Here is a 19,159-nt window from a genome sequence, read left to right as displayed (position 1 = left end):
TTTTTTTTTAAATCACAACTAGGCGCATCTTCTTCTCGATGGAGGAAACCATGACGAAAGTCAGTTTACACAAAGAGGGTCGGATTTAAAGTGTTATAACTGCGGTAAGACTGCACATATAGAGCGCAATTGCAGTATACACCTCAGCCAACCGAAAACGAAGAGCTCTTTGTGCTGCGCCTATGTTAGCGCATTCGGAATAGGTGGACATCTGTTATCTGTGGTTGAGTGAGTAAAACATTTCCAACAAATACTTGTACGATCAACGATTCCAGTTAAGAACCGACCATGCAAAATTGAGATGGTTACTCCAGTTCAAGCACCGGATGGATAAATTGCACGGGGTCCACCAAGATCATCTTAAGACTGAATCACTCTATTACTTTTCGTTCATTTGCTTTCAAGTTTAATTTCCTACTGAATCCCCTATGCGCATGCACATCTGCTTATACATATACATGTGCTTAATAGCTATCGTAATTTCTAGATATGACAGCTCGTATCTTCGGGCGAGTTCTGTTGTTTTAGCAGCTACCCTTACCCAGTCTTTGCGATGTAGTCACCTGTCGTCTTCGTCTAACTCACCTATCGGTAGACCCACAAAGCGTGCTCTGTCGCGCTATCTGCTGTCGCCTCGAGGCCAATTCATATTTTTGTTTTGGTGTCTCGTTCGCTATTGTTGCCAGTTGGTTCGCGAAACTTCACGGTTCACAGCAACATGTTATTTTGATTTCTGATCCCTGATCTGGTGGCTGCGGCATTCTGCCACCTGAGTTTGTTGAGGGGAAACTCAACAGAAATGGCTGGTGGGCTGATGCCGTAACTGCTCCCGTCCTGTTAAAACCCTGGCAGGCCTCGGAGTACTTTCGAAACCCGTCGTCATTAGATTGGCGGGGTAGATGCAGTTGAGATGATTCCCGTATTTGCGTTCGGTCGGTCTTCAACCCTCGCATGGTCTCTCTGTCATGGCATTGACAACCATCGGACCTCTAAAGGACGACTACACATTACAAAAAATTTCGAGTAGAGACCCAATTACAATAAAAATTAACACCAACGCAAACATAACAAAACCATACCAAAAACTTCAGGTGCTAGAGGGAACCTCAGCTAGGCTTAAACGGCAGGTATGGCGAAGTAGACGATCCTTCTCTGACTTTCTTGTGGATACCGAAATCCTGGAGCGCTGGAGAAGCATTCTCGGACGCTCGAGTGAGCCAGGAGATTTCTCGGTGGGGCAGAGGAAGGTAACGGAAAGGGAGTGGATGTGAGAGCGCCACGACTAGATTTGGAGGTAAAAAGGCAACGTTACCAAAAGGAGGATGTTTGGCTTGAAAAGAGGCCCAGGATTAGTGGCGGTCCGCCGAAATCGTTTAGCGAAGTTTTCTAAACAGGCAGGTTCTATCATTCTTGGAGTGATCCACAAAGTCAGGAAAGACAGCGATATTTCCATTGAGGAATGGAAGAGAATAGTGTCCTCCAACTCTGCAATTTTTATGAGGGTGTAAAGGAAACTCCTGGACCCTCCAAAGCTGTGAGAGTGTCGGATGTCATTACGGCAGATAGAAGAGGATGATGAATGGTCAGCTTCTACAATATGTACACGACGGTTGTTGCCTTGGTGGGAGAGGTAAAGAAGGGAGCCAAACTAAAGGCAGTGGGCAAGAAGGATCTACCTTTGAGTCCACGAGCACGTGTCTGACTCCCTTCCGAACCCACTACTTTGAAGGAGATGGAGAAAATCCTCCGCTACTGTAATCCGAAACTTCCCACGCCCAACTGGAGGGTGGTTAAGGTGGAGAAGACTGAGGCAAGCGCTGATTCTGCTGAATTCATAGTCTCCTAGTCCCATCGCTGAAACAAAAGGGGGTCATCACTTATGGTTTCGAGAGGGTAGCTCTTAAGGTCTACCAAACCGATGACAAAGGGGATGCTCCTGCACGTCTGGAGGCAGTGGTAGAAGAAAGGCCCGCAGTAGAGTAAGTTCTTGTGGACATGGAAGTAGAATAAGTCACATAGGAGGGTGGCAGTGTTAGTGACGTCCACCTATTACCGCCGTTCGTCATAAGCATCGGGTCATTCTTTTGCCTAATTTCAGTAATGAAGACATTGTGACGGTGAATGTGGAGGGCCCTGCTGGAAAGTTATGGCTAAAGCGAGACGCAGAAAATTCGGCGTTATCAAAGGCACTGCCGCGAATTCCCACAGACCTGCTGGGAAAGTTCTAACATCAAAGCGAGAGGTAAGTCTCTTTTTGATTTTATACGAGGATATATTTGAATAGGCAGCAGGATCCAACTTTTATTACTGCAGACATGGAAGAGGTGCTCGACCACACTCTGGCTTCATCCACACTGTTATACTGAATATCCGATTGCAGGGTGCTTAATGCCCGCTCTTTCTATAAGAAAATATAAAATATCCAGAACTCAACTCCCCTCGGTAGGGACGCTCCGTTGATGCTTACGTGGGTGCCCGACATTGAGGAGATAATAAAGAAGGCAATAATCGCCTTGTATGGATGCAAGGGCCTTATTTGCAAAAGATGGGGCCTCTCGCCTAGATTTGTGTTTTGCCTCTATAATACCATTACCATTATATGGGCGCATAGTTTGGTGGAACTCACTGGAGAGGACGACATCGGTGAAGAAGCTGGAGAGAGTTCAAAGGACTGCACTCCCTGGAATCAGTTGGGCGGGAAGCTTCGAACAACTCCTACTCTAGCGGTTAACGCAACGTTAAATATGGTATCTGTACACATCGCAAGCAAAACTACCGCTGCATGTACCGCAATAGGCGCGTATGCTCGACCTCACTTATGGATACTCAAGTATCCTTAGAAACTTTGGGTTCCTCCCTCCGTCGACGGATCAATGTACACCCTCATTTAGTCCAAGCGGAACATTTTACCCTCACATTCCACCAAGGGAGGAGTGGACAGGGGGATACACTTGGAGACAGAGCCTGGTGAACCTGTTCATGGATGGTTCGACGTTGGAAAGAAGGCTTGGCGGAGAAGTATTCACTTTTGATTGAATCCGAATTTTTTTACATAAGGCTCGTCTAGGTTCCTGGTCATAGCGGCATTGTGAAGAGAGCGAGCTGACCAGACAAGGGATCTATGATGTGATTTTCCCGCGTAGGGAAAGGATTGCGATCTCTTTAACCAACTGTGGTCTGTTCCTGGAAAGATGGGCTTCGCACCAACTCAGAGAGCGCGGGGTAAGTATACAAGCTTGTAAGATCGCAAAGTCATTGTGGATACGTGTGGTTGGTTGGCGTTCGGGGAATTTTCTCAGGTTGACAAAAACTCAGATCTCAAATTTCGTGGGTGTTCTCATAGGACACTATCTACGAGGTATGCATGCTGGGAGACTTGGAAGTAGCTCAAGTCCTTTTTGCATCAGCTGTATGGATGATGAGGTGGATTCAGCTGCCCTGCTCAAGCGTGGCTAAGATTGAGACATCTTGGCTCTCACTTCTTTGCTACGTCTACTGATATGGGAGGCCAAGCATGAATTGGTCTTGATGGCAACAGCAGATAGCGAGACAATGCACGCTTTTTGGGTCTACCGCTATATGAGTTAGACGAAGAGGACAAGTGACTAGTAAGCTGCTGCTACAACAGAGCTCGTACGACTGAAACGAGTTCCTAGGCGCACTACAGACGGCAACGAAGTTACAGTTTTGCGTTACCGAAACTAGTCTTATAATACGTTCACATATAAGTAGATGCTCTATTTTTCGTGCTTAACTCTCAATCCGTTATTACAAAGCGAGATTTCCCACACAAAATTTCCCTCTCAAAATCTTAGATTATAAAATAATCCTAGATATAAACTATACTTTTTCACATACAACCCTGTGGTATCTGTGTAATAGGTATATAAAAAAAATGGATGCCGGCAAAGAAAAAAGGTTTGTAGACATAATTCTAATAAAATGTTTGTTAGGTGTTATTAATTATGCATTCATATAACAGAAAAAAGCGTGTATCCACAAACGTCTGTTATCTTATTACTTATTATAAAAGATAATATCGAATTTCGCATGCGTATTGCTGCCATAATTTTTTGAAATCTCAGTAAGCTTCGTTTACGGATTTCCTTCATCTGTTTGCATAATTGCGTAACTAAATTAGCTATTCCTTCTCCTTGTATTTTCTTCATAATGTTAGTAATATTGAAACAAACCAAAAACACCGAAATATTCCACCAAAATAATTTCGATGAAGAAAAGCTGATTGCCAATTTTGCAGGTAATCTGACATATGTGAACGGATAGATTAATTGTGTGGATTTATTGGTAATCAATACATATGTGAACGTACTTTTACTGATAAACTGCCAAGGTTTGCATTGATCAAATCGACAGTGTAGTCGAAAATCGATAGTGACAACGAGCCATAACTAAAAGTTCATACCACATAAGCGCTTGGCTACTCTTTTTGGTAATAGATTCCACCAGCGCAAACCAGTGTAACAAAGAGTATATGAGTATCGAAAAGCAAAACACCAAGCTATACATACAAATGACAAAGATCATCAAAACAACTGTGACGACTGAAAACACTTGACCAAGTAGGTTATTAACAAATTATTGCTTTACAATTATATTGAAAACCAAAATTGTGTTTGATTATACTTAGAAAAGTGCAAAAACCTGCAAGAGAACATATCTACCTGGAAATAAAAGCAGGAAAAGTAAGTACAAATCGTTTGCTTTGTTTCCTTTGCAAAATATTTCTTAAGTAATTTATCTTTATCAGTCAACAAACTTTTCTCAATACATATATGTTTATTTGTTTGACTATTATGTTTTTTGTCGCATAAATAGAAAAAAAATTGTGCCTAACAGTACAATATGGAATACTGCAATAATAAGGAATACAGAAGTCAACAATTATGTGCAAAAGAGCTATATCGGTATACATATACCATGGACACGGAATTAAGTAATTCTTTGTCATTGTGTTTTAATAAAATATTCCATTACATGTGCAACCCTTTTATTTGCAACAGTTATTCATTCGAAAAAAATAATATTAACACATTTTATTATAAATGCAAATATGAAAACATATTTTAAGGTACCTTAAGTGATAAAATTCAATAGCATAAATTCAAAGCGCAAAAGATCTCGTTTACTGTAACATTAATTATGCAGAAATACTGCGTTAGTGGATAATACTGTCATTGGAAGGACTGTAGTGTATAATCTTCCTAGGTAATATTACCTATTATCGTGGTTTGTGGAATCTTGATAGGATTTCGTCAGTGAATCTTTTCTACATATGGAAAATAATATTTTCATGCCGCCAAAAAAGAGTAAAATTATTTTATTCGTAGCCATTTTTTTTTATTAATATTTTATATGTAAAGGGTTTTTCAATAGGCACGCTAAAAATTAAGTCTGTACAGTGGCCATATTGTTATATATATAAATTATAGTTTGTGGTTGTGGAGCACTATGTCCTCATTGAGAACAAACTATTGCTTGTGGTTATGGAGCGCTATGTGCTCACTGAAAACACTAAGTTATGTCTTGTGGTTATGGAGCACTATGTACTCATTTGATGCGTTGTCTAAACCAAGACACGAGTACAACCAAAGTTGCTTGGCTAATGCACATAACGCGAACAACAACAGTCGTTCCCGCGATATGTTAACCGAACCACCCGGATTTATATCTGATCAAAAACTGTTGTTGCTGCCACTGTTGCGTAACTACCATTCGGAATTCGTTCGTTGGTTCGAACCTCCACCGCCGGCGGGCAATGGCAAATCTCCGAGTGCATTTCTGCCATGAAAAAGCTTCTCATAAAAATATCTGCCGCTCGGAGTCGGCTTAAAACTGTTGGTCCCTCCATTTGTGGAACAGCATCAAGCAGTACGCCTCGGCCAAACACGCAAAAAGGGAGTAAGCGCCAATTATATACATATTTATCTATACAATAAAAACTACATTATATATAGGTATATATGAATATAAACTGCTGCATTTTATTTTTGATGTTTGAGAACAGAAAGAAATCATAAGGTGCCAAATTAGGGGGTGTAAGGCGGATAACAGAATTGACTGTTTTAAACTTCTCTAGTAGTACAGTTGCGATCTGTCGGCATAGATCCATAGACGTGCTTTGAACTACCCTGGTTGAATTTCTTTATACTAATCGGCTCTAGTCCTTTTTTGGGCAATTGTCAAATTATCCGGTATGCATCGAGAACAAATCTTCTTGATGACTGAATGTTCATGCAATATTGAAGGTACGCTGGCCCCACTAGTGCCGAAAGATGTATTTATCTTATACATCCTCGATTGCTTCTGGCGGAACAACCGTTTTTCGAGGGCCTTCACGAAGCGCATCCTGCAAGAATCGACGGCCGCGATGGAACACGTTGTACCAGCGTTTCACAGTTGCTAAGTAGTTGCTTCAACGCAAAAGTCGAAGTAAGTTGGTCGATGCACTCTTGTTTCGACAATCCACGACCAAATTCGTAATAAATCATCGTACAAGCTAATCCCATCTTTTGGGCCCAGATGAATTTTTGAACTCACTGGAAAAAGAACAAATAAATTTCGTAAGTGAAAACGTTATATGCAAGTTTATGCTAAAAAACACCAAACGTTTCAATAAAAATATCGAATTACAGCACATCACATGTAGTGTTGGCGCAAAATATAAAAGGCACCGGATTGGCTGCCGACGTTTAAAATTTAGATATACATACATACACACCCTTAGATATACGTAAACAAACGAGTTACAGTTTCAGCACAATTTCCATGAAACACATGGTGGAAAGTATTCAGAAGGTATGGATAACATCATACCGTTAACCAGTTCTCAGGATTCAGTTGATTGGCTGATGTAAAGGGGGGTCATGACGGCGGTGTGTTTGCGAAAACACTGAGATTGTTTGAGAGTTACACATGAAAAATCAACACAGTCTCCGTTCGTGTTACTTCGTTACCGTCTGAACATTGACTAGACAAGCATAAGAATGCGTGTGAAATAAACGAGTAGAGTTCTGCTGCCGAATCCCCGACGACGAAGAAGTTTTTTCGTAATCTAATCGCTGTCATGACCACGGTTACATCAGCCAATCAACTGATTCCTTCAAAATTCCTGATAGTTTACGAGTTCTCATAAACAGTTGTATGATTAATAAGGTAATTGAGAGAACAGCATTTTTAAGACAAAGTAATACAAATATATTTATTTACATAATTGAGGATAAAACTATTTCTTACATACAAGAACAATAATATTAAAAAGAGAAGAAAAAATAAGGAATTTTAATATGATGTGACCATATCAAGGCGAATGTTTTGTCTACAATTTCATGTAAAGCTATGCAAACGGATTGACCTTTAGAGGATCTGTGCTGAGATTCAATTTGTTGTCGTACGTGAACGTCCAATAATCGATCCAAAATTTTGTAAAAAGAGGAGTTGAGGCGTATAGGCCTAAATATAGGCATCACATGAGGTGCTCATGAAAACTCTCTTCTGATAGACTACCCTCTCGGTATGAGGTAAAGGCTGACGCAAGCCTTATAGGCATATGTATGAAGGGGACTTAGAAGGCTGCTTATAACTCAGCGGGAAAGATGCCATCTAGAAGTATTTCCAGGTTTCTTTTTAGGTCTTTCTGACGGATTTTTTGAATATTTTGAGGGCATTCTTACAAGTTGGCCAAGATACGTTTCTTTTTGCTTAATTGCACGATGTTTTAAGAACAGACTTATATATTTTGATAACAAAGTTTACCGCTTTAGGCGATGAGTCAAGATCACTGAGAGAAACAGGCTTTGTCTTAGAGCGGTTCGCTTCATGAATTCTTAATGGTAGGCTGAGTGTGCAGACAGAAGTGTGCTTGTGGAGTGAGGGTTGGAGTTCTTATATAGAGTTTTATTCAAATATAGAGATGATCAGAAACGGAAACACGCCAGTGATACTACTTAAGCCTAGTGTGATATCGAAGCTCATCTCTGTTAGATGTGACAAAAGTGGGCGTATTTCGACTGCTGCTCAAAACTTAATTATATGGTAATCTAAAATCAAGAAGTGCCTCACCTCAAGTGTTGGTGTTGAAGGAGCCCCATAATGTATGGTGGAAATTCAAAACAGCGCCGATCACTGTGGGGATGCCCTGTGATTGGCTACTCTATCACGCCTTACACTGGAGGAAAATTTAGGCTCGCATGTGTTATTCATGTAGAAATGTAAATGCAATTGTATTACAATTATAAGTACATTCCTCAGTAATTGTTATTGGCATCAATTCCTTCAGTCCTCAGAAAAGGAGTTGATTATTTTTTCAATTTCTTAGAAATAATTTCAAAAGCTTTTTTCTACTATTTCGCTGCAAGGTCTTATAATAAATAAAGTGTTGTCAGCGCAAGTGAAAAAATTTTTTTGTTTTACATGAAAATAAATTGTTTCTACTTAATAAAACATCTTTTTAGTTACTTTTGATGGCAATTTTAAAGTGTAAATGGTTTTAGAGATAATACAGGTCAAAGGCAAAACTCTTTGGTGTACCGTTTTTTTTGTTTTGCTTCAGGTAGGGAAATGTAATATTTTTTTTTTTGCCACTAAAGCTGGAAAAGACCACTATGGAAAATTGTTTGTATGAACGAGACCAGAGAGCAAGAAACATATTTCAAAACAATAGGAAAATTTAGAAAACAATAGAGCTCCAATAAATAACGGTGGTTAGGAGCTCTGTGAACAATTCTAAATTTTTCTGCTCTAATTTTTCTGAATTTCTGCTCTTACCAGTCAACCACTGGCAGTTCCATTCGACCAAGAAATTGAAGAAAGCGATTTCAATTCATCAGTCATGAAATTTATGTATTAAAGTTGGATTACTTTTAAATTACTTAGGAGTCGTAAATAAAATTGGAAGCAAAAAAATTTGCTTTTTAATTTAATTAATTGAAAAAAAAATTATTATACAAAAAATTCTCTTAAAAACATTACCTTAGAAATTTCTTCTTTCTAAAAATGTTGTAATGTGGGGATATAAATCCGAGTCGCACCGTTAAAATAAAACCGGCTATCGTGGAAATTCTGAAGAAGTAATTAATTCCTTTCCTGTGAACGCAAGCAATTGATTTCTAATTACAATTCCAAAAGTAATCATTACGATCCAGCATTGATTGCAGAAGTGAAAATGTGAGTAATTCACACACCAGGAGCTGATCATCCGATAGTCTAGCTCAGCGGCTGTAGAGTAGGTTCAAAAAAATACTGCTCTGAACACTTATCCACTCTACGTGTATAAAAAATACTGACAAAATGTACATACAAAATACATGCGGCTCAAGGAATCTCAGTGTCAAGCATATACTCAATAAATACGCTTTATCAGCTGTCCAAACCACCAAATTGAAAATATATCTTGATTGCAAGAAATGAAACACTAAAAACATTAACAGATGCTCCTAGAAATTATAATCCGCAGCGGCAGCTGAATGAATTTCTATCTTAAAAAAAATTAATCAATAAAAGATCATCTCACCTGACTTGAAAGCCTTTTTGTCCAGTCATGATCACAAAGAACTTTAAAACCAGATCTCAGAATTTTTCTCTTGGGATGATGGCATTAATTAAATATAATATAAAAATATACATACTATATATCGATATAAAAATGACAAACCTATCCTCAAAACTGCCTTTTAATTATTGTCTTATTGACTTATTGATATTATTTTTGCAGTTGTCTAATTAACTCGGATAAAGTCCAGGATTGATTGCTTTCGGAATTCAAGACCATCATAACCTATTTTTTTACGTACGATAATGATGAATCTATTGGGGCGTCCCGACATTGAGGGGGGCGAAGTATTTGTGAATTTTAATCAAAATGTCACGTAAGTAAAAATTGCTTATATTTCCATTAAATATATACAAATATTAATGTGTATATACTCGTATTTGTAGATCTTTGGCAGTAGCTACAAGATCTGGCTATAATTTATACAGTCTCAGCTCGGTTGATTTAACTTTGGATAAATTATACAGCTGCCACACGGATGAGATATTCCTCATCGAGCGTCTTTTCGAAAGTTCGCTGGTTGCTATTGTCTCTCAACGCTCTCCGAGGAAATTGAAGGTAAATAAATAATATTTGGTACAAATTAGTCCTTTTGCAATCGAAATATTTAGTAAAAATAATTATTTTCTTTCTAATTTGTAGATTTGCCACTTTAAGAAACAGAACGAAATTTGTAATTATTCATATTCAAACACCATATTAGCTGTTAAATTGAATCGAGAACGAGTGATTGTCTGCTTGGAAGAGAGTCTTTACATTCATAATATCCAGGATATGAAAGTAGTGCATACGATACGTGACACTCCATGCAATTTAAACGGTCTTTGTGCGCTCTCTTCATCATCAGAGCACTGTTATTTGGCTTACCCGGGAAGCGTTACGTCTGGAGAAGTACAGATTTTCGATGCTATAAATTTGCATGCCAAAACGATGATACCTGCTCACGATTCACCATTAGCAGCACTGGCTTTTAGCCAGTCTGGTACTGAGATCGCCACTGCTAGCGAGCGTGGTACTGTAATTCGAGTGTTTTCGTCACTTGATGGAACAAAACTGTTTGAATTGCGCCGTGGTCTTAAGCGTTGTGTTGCTATTGCGTCACTTTCATTTAGTACGTGCTCTGGATACTTAGTTTCTAGTTCAAATACTGAAACGGTACATATTTTCCGTTTGGATCGATCGGCTGCTGAACAGACCGAATCTAAGCAATCGCCAGACGACTGGATGGGGTTCGTTGTCATTTTATATAACATGTTCTTTTTTCTTCTTTGTTTTGAGAGTAGCAATTTCTGTTTCCCTTCTAATTTTTATTTCCTGCTGTTTTTATATTTCTAAAACATACATATTCATCTGTTTTATGTTTCTTTTTCTTCTTCAAATTTGCACATCACCCGTTCTCAACATCCACACCTGTTTTCAACACACCACCCAACTCCAATATCAACCATTACATAACACCCTATTTCGAAACCCTCGCCACCTTTCATATATTGCCATCATTATCCAACCGTTTGTCGTCGCTTTACCCCATGTCTACTCTCTCATACTCTCAGTTACTCCCTTTTTAGGTATCTCAGCAAAACTGTGACTAGTTATCTGCCCACACAAGTAACGGATGTATTCAGCCAAGGACGTGCATTTACGTCGGTAACATTGCCCGAACCTGGTATTCGACGTATGTGTGCGATTACAACAATACAAAAACAGCTAAGGTATGCTTTATAATTAAACTATTTGTACTAATATTTTTAAAAATGAAATTATAAGTAAATGTTGCAATACTTTAAGGGATACAAATTTTAACCTAAGTTAGATTACACAAACATATGTATGTGCAAACCACATTATTTATAAAAATTTGTTAATTTTTATTTAATTTTTCTGTTGCAAAACGAAATGAGAAATAAGCACATGGGCAAATCTCACAAACCTGACAATTCGACTTTATGAATATGAAAATGTTTAAATTTATTGCACAAAAAGGAATTATACATTAAATTGTTTAAAATTTAATGTCATCTAACGATCACATATTATTTCTCCTTATTATTTTGAATCTGTCAGTGTGTCATTAAAAACTGCATTTAAGGTCATTCGAGAACAATTTTTTTCAGGCAATATCTCCTTTTTTTAATTTTTTTTGTACAATAAAGTAAATATCACACAAAGACAATATGACTCGCAGCGCTGGCGACGGAAGCCTTCGGCTGTTTCTTACAACTTATGGGAAGAAATTTATGGATTGCTTTAAGCGATTGTGCCAAATTCATCTGAGCAGATCAGTTAAAAAGTTTTATATTAATTGTAAATTGTATTGTAATTGTAACGGTGGGCTTTTCAGCATCTCGATAACGTCAGCGCGTTTCAAAATCTCTTGTCGACGTGTACGTAATGTTTAGCACATTAGGATGTGTCTAGGCGTCGCTCAAGGAGCGTTGTAATAGATATGATAGGCTAAAACTGTATGGCCAAGCCGCATACTAGTGCAGGGTCTTACCGCACGGAGAGGTATGTTTGGGTGGTAGACTGGCCTCTTTCTGCTCGGGTTGATTGCAAAGTATTGGTGGGCGTAAGTTGCTCAGTCCATGGTTAGTGAAGTTCGTCTTTGCCTTGTTACCTCGGCACAAATATCTCCCTTAGATATTTGATATGATATATAACATCATATATTTTCCTTATTTTCAAAGCCACACACACTTTTAGTAGCAGTGTTGCCAATAATTATAGACATCGATTTTTTACTTTTAAAGCATGTAGAGGTATACATTTTTTATAACCTACTGCAAATAAGAAGTATGCCTGCAAATAATAGTTTCGCTAATTAGGGAACTATTAAAAATTACAATTTCATTTTTTCGTTATTTAAGCAAAACAACAAATTTATTTGTATTTATTTGTTACAAGTTAGGCGGCCGCCGTAGCCGAATGGGTTGGTGCGTGATTACCATTAGGAATTCACACAGAAAACGTTGGTTCGAATCTCGGTGAAACACCAAAATTAATTAAGAAAAATATTTTTCTAATAGCGGTCACCCCTCGACAGGCAGTGGCAAACCTCCGAGTGTATTTCTGCCATGAAAAAGCTTCTCATAAAAAAAATATCTACCGTTCGGAGTCGGCTTGAAACTGTAGGTCCCTCAATTTGTGGAACAACATCAAGACACACACCACAAATATATATATATATATATATTTGTGACATGATGCTTTGGAATGCTACTAATTTAATTTAAGTAAAATGATTTAAACTTATTCACTGTTTTGTTAGCATTACATTTTTTGAAGATGGTTATTGAAACGGAGTCTTGGTGATGAAAAGCTGCAGTGGCAGACATTTATCCAAGCAAAGCACGTTTTGTTATTTTTTGACTTCGCAAGTGTTTTTTCTTTGTGTTTTTCCACAGTTTACAAAGTCTAAAATCTTTGTTTTTCGATTTCATCCAATTCCATTCCGCGTCTTTTCTGTATCTTTTCATTAATCAAAAAACTCATACTAGATGATCCTGATGAATATAGTTAGTACTGGCCCGATTTTCGGAAAGCGAAGAAGACAATGTCAAAAATAGTTCAAGCAGGAGGATCTGTCATGGTCTGGGCATCATTCCAAAATGAGTTCAGATCGAAATTGCTTTTGTATCTGGTAGAATGGATAATCAGGCTTATCAAGACACACTTTTTCTTTCCAAACCCTTTCCGAAGATGAATAATTTATATTCCAGCAGGACAAAAGCCTATTCATACGGCAAACTCCAGAATAGAGTGATTCAAAGCTAGCTTCATAGCTACCCGTATGACTATTGAAATAGTCGATGAACTTAAGAAAATGATAACAAGCGCGTAAAAAGAAATTCCTACTGACACTCTTAAGAACCTCGTTCAAAGTGTTCCTTGTCGATTACTTGCTGTGATCAATTTTAAAGGTTGATCTTATAAATATTATTGATATTACTAAGTACAGAAAAAATTGCTTTGAGTTCATAATTATCCCCACCACTGTATTATTTTTAATGATAATTACGAGTAACAAACAAATTTCAAATTATTATAGTTTATTTCCAAAGAGCAGCACGTATTTCTTACAACGTCTAATACATTTTTATACTGGTGCACTTATGCATACTGCTATTATAAATAAATAAATAAAGATCATAATGGATTAGAAGTAAATATAGATATAGATAAGGTTGTTCAACAAGTTTTACGGTTCGCTAAGAAAAACACAATTTTATGGTTTGAAGTACACTTTATTATTTAGTATAGTCCATACGTCAATACACTTGTTCCACCAAAATTCCAATGTATGAATTCCATCCCTGAAGTGAGAATCTGGTATCAATAGTTATGGAAAATAACATTATTTAAATATTCTGTACGGAAACATTTGGTCAGATTAAACATTTTAACTTAATGCTCCATGACTGCTTTGTTTTCAAGAAATGTTGTAATAAAAAGGCGTCGCCAATAGAATGTTTAATGTTGTAATTTTGGCATGTTAGCCATATTTTTTTTATTTCGGAAGCTCTAAAATATAACCATTTTTCAATAGAGCTGTCGATATACGAGTATATATAATATATGTAATTGGCGCGTACACCCTTTTTGGGTGTTTGGCCGAGCTCCTCCTCCTATTTGTGGCGTGCGTCTTGATGTTGTTCCACAAATGAAGGGACCTACAGTTTCAAGCCGACTCCGAGCGGCAGATATTTTTATGAGGAGCTTTTTCATGGCAGAAATACATACGGAGGTTTGCCATTGTCTGAAGAGGGGCGACCGCTATTAGAAAAAACTTTTTCTTAATTTTGATGTTTCACCGAGATTCGAACCTATGTGAATTCCGAATGGTAGTCACGCACCAACCCATTCGGCTACGGCGGTCGATAACTTAGATTAATTTACCTTATGAACTTTGCACCTCGCTGTCAACCCATTCCATTCGGCTGAGGTCAAAATATATCACTAAGCGCCCCTCGATATCAGTAAATGCTCTCCATTTACATGTTTCATTTCATTTAATTTATTTCAGTTTATGTTATACAATTTTTATTGGTTTACAGTAATACTTAGTAAGTAACTAAGCTTAAATTTTCAATACTAGATTACAAATTACTTGATAACTTTGCCTAAGAATAAAACGATTCAAGCATGGACTTAAATGCGATCTTGATGTTTAAAATTCAATATCAACTCTCCTTGAGGTGGTAGTAAATTTCCAAAGAGCTCTAAAGATTGTAAATACAAGATGGTGGCTGAAAACGTAAGATTCTGTTTTCTTCTAAGTTTCTTCTTTAAAGTCTTTCGCATAACGCTGTAAAAACGCTGAGTTACTGTATGCCTTCGGAAGCAAACGCTTGCACGATTTGGATTTTGAAGGGGTGAAGTTTAAAAACTTTCTGAATATTTCATGTGCAAAAGTTTTAGGGAGTCCCAAGTGAGTCGCTCTCTTGGGGAACTTGCAGCCCCGAGTTGAATATTTTCATTTGTTCTCGATGTTCGGTCGGGCCCCGGCCGTGTGCTGTTTGCCACCGAATTTGTTGGATGGAACCTTCGCATCCATGAATGAATCAAATCTTCACTTGGAGCATCACGCAAACGTCAAATTTTATAACGGAAAGAAAATCTACGACGAGTAATTGCTCACGAATCATTGACCTTGAAATACGCTTCGATTGCGGACGCAGGTTATTCACCCGTCCACTGCGACATGGCGACTAAATAACCCACATGAATAACGAAGCTAACGCGGTCTGCTCCCCGCTCATACGTTCAGCTGTTAGCGATGCTTGCTTCTTTCACTTTTGGCGCCACTTTTGGACAACAAAAACCAAATGTGGAACTAAAAGAAGACCCTCTTTTTCGAGGCAAATGACGCTGTACTTACTTGCCAGTTATTAGAAGTTTAGTTTTGTTTTTATAGGTTTTTTTTGCAAATGAACAAAGTATTCAACGAAATCAGAATTTATTTATCTATCTTAAGTACAAAGTTTTGAAATATAGGGGTTTCCAATAAGAGGTGTTATTTTGATATTCACAGAAAAATGCTATTTTTTAATATAAATGATCGGATGTTTATTTCATTATAAAAAGGAAGGTATGCCGTTAATAGTGGAAAATAACATCAGACAAATGACCACCACGACCCCGCTTACAGGACAATATCCTTTTTATGAAATTTACCATAACCGAAAGTGGCTGCCCTATGTCCTCAATAGCCTCACGAATTCCATCTTGGAGGTCTTGAATCGACCCTGGGCTGTTGGCGTAGACCTTTTCTGTCACGTGGCCCCAAAGAAAAAAGTCACAAGGTGTTAAATCACAAAATCTCGGTGGCCAATTGGTATCACCTCTTCGAGAGATAACACGGTCCGGAAACTTTTCCCATAAAATATCAATGGTTTCATTGCTAGTGTGGCACGTTTGTTGAAAATAAACGTTGTCCAGATCAATACCATCCAATTCCGGCCATAAAAAATTGTTAATCATCTCGCGTTAGCGCAATCCTATTCAAAATAACACCTGTTATTGGAAAACCCTTTATATAATATATGCAAATGATATTTATTAGTTTGGGGAAAAAGAAATCCATTATTTTTACGAAAAATATTTACGCAAATGTTTTGTTAAAACTGTTATTGTATGATCGATCTTTAACTCCTGGGCGATGCTACGACTACTAACACGCCGGTCATTAACATCAAAAATGCCTGAACGGAATCGACGAAACCAAAATGGCACGTATTTAGCTGTTACAGTATGGGCACATAATCATTCACAATTTCAACGGCCTTTCTTGCATTTTCGCCTTTATCAAAGGCAAACTTCTTCTCTTTGTTGACTCCCTTTGCTAACATCCTATAACTCACAACTGAATGGAGCAAACAAAGAACAGTAAAAGATTTTTTTAGTGTAAAATGTCTTCTTGACAACAAGTATAAGTATTTATAAGAAATTATTTTCAACAGGTAAGCATAGGAAAATAAAGTTGCATACTCACCAAAATCTACAAACAAAAAATTTGAGTAGTCGGTAACTATTGCCTGCTCCTATTGTTTTGCTTTTGTGTTACAAGATGACTACCAAAGTTGTTTAGGTCGTACAGGTAGTAAACCTCTTGTCTTGATTTTAATGAAAAATGTAGGTGTGCGAAAAAAACATATCCACATAAATAGACAAATTTGTTCAATGTATGAGATTTTCTCGCCTATACGAAACTTTTGGCCATCACTGTTTTGAAATTACGTATGTTTAAATACATATTTACACACATAATATTGAAATTATTTATACATATTTTCAAAGTATTTACCTTCTTTTTTGCAGACTTTTGGTGGCTTCACAAGACGGTTACTTGTATGTGTACTCCATTCCCTCAATTGAAGGAGCTGAATGCCAGCTTATTAAAAAGCATGATATACGCCTTGATGACTCCTATGCAATGGATATTAAAGGCAGGCATTATTAGTACTTACATACACACATTCCACAACTTCACTGCTTGCGATCATTTTATCATGCATATAAAAAGGCTTCATATTATTTATCAATGCACTTGATCTCATATCTTAATTTTTTAATTAGGAAAATGTGGGATACTCAAATAAACTCACAAATCCCTTGTAAGCTTACCCAGCGTTGTTTTCGTTATTTTTATGAAATCGATTCGACTTTAAATCACTGCAAATTTGTTTTTGTTGCGAATGAGAATATCTAAGATGTGCTGGGTAAACTTATTAGAGGTTTGGGTGTTTTCAACAGTATCGCTACAAATATTTTTAAGCTGGGTAAATTTTTCCATTACAGTTGATTCACCGCAACCGCTGGGAGGTACTGGTGCAGTAGTTACTGAACGTGCGACTGAAGAAGATACATCTAAACAGAATACAGCCGGTGGGGCAACTTATGCTTCTGCAGTAAAAGGCGAAGAAAAGGCAACACTGACTTAGATATGTCGCACGTTTAAATATTCGCTGTTACCACCATGAACTTCATAACCTATATAAGTCTGTCAATGAACGAAGTTTTTAACAAAAAATATTAAGGAAATTCGAATGGTTTTTTTTTGTCGCAATGTGATGCAGTTTTTCCTTGTATATACTTAGGGCAGTGCACACAATTTTATATAATTTACAATTTCCAAACATTTATTTCCATTTTATGTAAAAAATGTATCTAGTGCTGGTATTGATTTCAGATGTCGTTAGTGTTTACTTCTTAGGTTTTTACTTCTTAGATGTTAATAATTGATTACCTATTTTAAATTTGAGATTGGAAACTAGTTTAAAAGGGCGGGAGGGGGGTGCAGGTAAGTAAAACCAATTGAGAATAATGCCTACATAATAGATTTAAAACTGAATACAATTTCTTTATAGAAAATGTTTTTTTATCAATATTATTTGTTTTTCTGTTGCATATAAATATATGTATGTCTGTGTTTATTTTCATTTTTATTAACATAAATAATGTTTGCATTTGCAATAATAAATGTGAAACTTCAAAGTATCGGCAAGAGAAGAACAAATAAAAAAAATTAGTTTTAGATGTAAGAAATCATGTTTTAGTTTATTTAAATAAAAAAAAAATTAAACAAATATTAAATAGAATATAGTGTTTTTTATTTAATATTTCACCTATAGGGGAAACCTCTTACAGAAAAATTGTTAAGGGTGTGGGCGAATGTAATGCAAACATTGAGATTCCAATGGAAATTTCCAACACCAAATAAGGAAGACAACTCTTACGAGACCACTTTCACATAATTCCTTTACAAAATTATTATTAATTATTTATCCACCCCGCACTGTTATGCCAAGATGAAGGTGTCAATTATGTTGTATATACACCTGTGCTCACAATAATCGAAACGTGACATATTGCAAAGTTTTGACTATTTATTTTCTATTTTATTTTTTTATAAAATTTTGTGCAAAATTTAAAAACAACACATTTTCATCAAATTTGAGTATTCGTTATATGGAAGAAAATTCATAACACCGTCAACAAGAAAAAAAATTATCAAAAATCAACGCGATGTTTGAGCCACTTAAAACTAGCACAATTTTATTCCAAATTCTATTAATTCTTGCTAAAAAGTGTAAACACTTCATGAAAATTTACTGAATTTTTTTAATCTTGCACAAAGTTCGAAACTTGGTACATATGTACATATGTACATCGGTGGAAGAGCCCAACACCATAATAATAAGCGCATATTAGAAGCAATACGAGAATTGGAAAAGTTGATACAAGTGGAGTATATCTGGGTTGCGGCCCTGTTACTTTTTGTTCTATTTGAATTTAATTTTCCGTTTAAATAACATAAAACCTCAAAGTAGTATTCATTAAATAAAAACTTACTTTTCCTGTTACTTTTTGTTCTATTTGAATTTAATTTTCCGTTTAAATAACATAAAACCTCAAAGTAGTATTCATTAAATAAAAACTTACTTTTCCTCTTCCATGACTACTTCGTAATGAAAAGTTGTATACTGCGGATTTTTCTGCTTATTTACAATATATTTTTTTTTTTGTAAGCCATGGAAACACAAAGATTAATTATTTATGTGAACCAAGCGTTTTGTGTTAAAATGGAATCAA

General features: G+C 36.8%; 1 protein-coding gene across 6 annotated transcripts; it reads left to right on the top strand.

Moving 5' to 3' along the window:
- The first annotated feature begins 4,434 nt into the window (after positions 1 to 4,434).
- On the top strand, positions 4,435 to 18,165 carry LOC128859910 (WD repeat domain phosphoinositide-interacting protein 2). Of its 6 annotated transcripts, XM_054097052.1 has the most exons (8): positions 4,435 to 4,580; positions 4,649 to 4,703; positions 9,731 to 9,884; positions 9,955 to 10,126; positions 10,211 to 10,797; positions 11,122 to 11,280; positions 16,886 to 17,013; positions 17,366 to 18,165. In XM_054097052.1, exons 3-8 carry the CDS (start codon positions 9,814 to 9,816, stop codon positions 17,506 to 17,508), a joined length of 1,260 nt encoding a protein of 419 aa, XP_053953027.1. In that variant the 5' UTR covers positions 4,435 to 4,580; positions 4,649 to 4,703; positions 9,731 to 9,813; the 3' UTR covers positions 17,509 to 18,165. The 6 variants fall into 6 exon arrangements, with proteins under 6 accessions (XP_053953027.1, XP_053953026.1, XP_053953031.1 ...); XM_054097051.1 differs by having other exon boundaries at positions 4,435 to 4,703; XM_054097056.1 differs by having other exon boundaries at positions 4,437 to 4,703; positions 11,137 to 11,280.
- The last annotated feature ends 994 nt before the right edge of the window (positions 18,166 to 19,159 follow it).

Source organism: Anastrepha ludens, chromosome 4 (assembly GCF_028408465.1).
Source record: "Anastrepha ludens isolate Willacy chromosome 4, idAnaLude1.1, whole genome shotgun sequence".
Lineage (NCBI taxonomy): Eukaryota > Metazoa > Arthropoda > Insecta > Diptera > Tephritidae > Anastrepha > Anastrepha ludens.
This window is presented reverse-complemented; position numbering and strand designations above follow the sequence as displayed.

Coding starts and splice junctions, on each gene's coding strand:
- LOC128859910 (XM_054097052.1), top strand. CDS start 9,814: ATGATGAATCTATTGGGGCGTCCCGACATTGAGGGGGGCGAAGTATTT. Junction 9,885..9,954: donor AATTTTAATCAAAATGTCAC/GTAAGTAAAAAT, acceptor TCGTATTTGTAG/ATCTTTGGCAGTAGCTACAA. Junction 17,014..17,365: donor CTATGCAATGGATATTAAAG/GCAGGCATTATT, acceptor TTTCCATTACAG/TTGATTCACCGCAACCGCTG.